This window comes from Sinocyclocheilus grahami, unplaced genomic scaffold (assembly GCF_001515645.1).
Source record: "Sinocyclocheilus grahami isolate Dianchi unplaced genomic scaffold, SAMN03320097.WGS_v1.1 scaffold473.1, whole genome shotgun sequence".
Classification (NCBI taxonomy): domain Eukaryota; kingdom Metazoa; phylum Chordata; class Actinopteri; order Cypriniformes; family Cyprinidae; genus Sinocyclocheilus; species Sinocyclocheilus grahami.
In genome coordinates, this window is record NW_015505652.1 from 233148 (window position 1) to 234550 (window position 1403).

The window sequence follows — 1403 nt, forward strand, 5'->3', positions numbered from 1 at the left end:
AACGTTCAAAAAAGTTTACTTGAAATAGACTGTTTTAAATGTATCTTAAATATAGCTTTTGTGACATTATAAATGTTTTTACTGTCACTTTTGATCAAATGAATTTATCCTTGCTGAATAAAAGTATTAATTTCTTTAGTATTAAGTCGTTTTCTGAATATATATATAATATAATTTTTTTTAGTGTATGTAATATAAAAGTATAATATATAACACAATATGTTAATAATATATGATAATATAGTATAATTATATAAAATACAAACAAATACATATATATAAAAGAGTATGTATATACAAACTGTGTGTGGTAAGAGAACAAAGGAACAGTGACCTGTCTGGACTTATGAATCTAGATACTAATTTCAGAAATGATAGTAACAGGTACACAAGTTGAACTCTAGTAGCAGGCTTACCCTAGGACGCCAGCAGTAAAAAAGATAACAAGCAGATTTTCCAAGTTCAGCGTGAATGTGAACACCACCATTCCAATGAAGGACAGGACGTAGACAATCAATGTAGTCAATCTAAAGGACGAGAGGAAAAATTAAAAACTCTGACATGCTGCTTTTCTCAGATCTGATATATAAACAGTAAATGCATAAAATTAAGTGATGGAGGTTAATCCTATTAAAAATTAGTAAATGTGTGGTCACATTTATCATTGTTCTTTCAATAATAATCTGGAATTTCTCATGAGCATGGGGATTTCGCAAAGAGTTCTAGTTGGTCACACAAATTTACCAAAAGAATTGACCAAACGAAAGCTGGGTGGTTTGAAAGAGACTTGTGTGTGAACTGTGCCTCATACATCACTGAACTATTGACAATAAAAACGGACCTTGTTTGTCCACAATATTTTGCCAAAATGGGACCACATCTTAAAAAGAGAAATTTTAGATTATGATTAAAAGATTAGCAGCTAATAATCAAAATCCGATACTAATATGAGTGCCAGAGCTAAATACTTTAAAGCCATTTAAATTTAATTAAAATCTAAATATCTGAGGAAAATAATATTCGGTTTGCCAGATATACATACTTATAGGTTTTAGTACGATCCAACCAGATTCCACACAGTATGGAGCCAAACATTCCAGCCACCACCAAAGTCAAGCCGATTCTCCCTGTGTTTAGCTCTTCGCCCTAAAGAAAGAGTTTTTAAGAGTTTAAATTAGCATTTCAATCATGCTAGTAATTACGAGCACTTCCTGTGTCTATATGCCTCTTTAAGATTAATCGCTTCATGTATTCCGCAAATAGTAAGTCGCTTTGAATAAAAGCGTCTGCTCAGTGAATAAATGTAAATGTAATACTGTCCTCAAGCGAGCTTTGATCTCAGGATTTTGGGATTAAAAGCTCACAAAATTAAGTTCAATCATGACAACTCTCTGAACATTTTA

The 1403-nt window shown here is 31.6% G+C and overlaps 1 protein-coding gene across 1 annotated transcript in view; it reads right to left on the minus strand.

The window, feature by feature from the left end:
* LOC107553414 (vasohibin-2-like) overlaps positions 1 to 1403 on the minus strand; it is a 37735-nt gene that overhangs the window by 35151 nt on the left and 1181 nt on the right. Inside the window, exon 2 of the mRNA XM_016235602.1 lies at positions 1067 to 1146. Coding sequence (XP_016091088.1) covers positions 1067 to 1146 — 80 coding nt within the window. The remainder of the gene's footprint in view (positions 1 to 1066; positions 1147 to 1403) is intronic.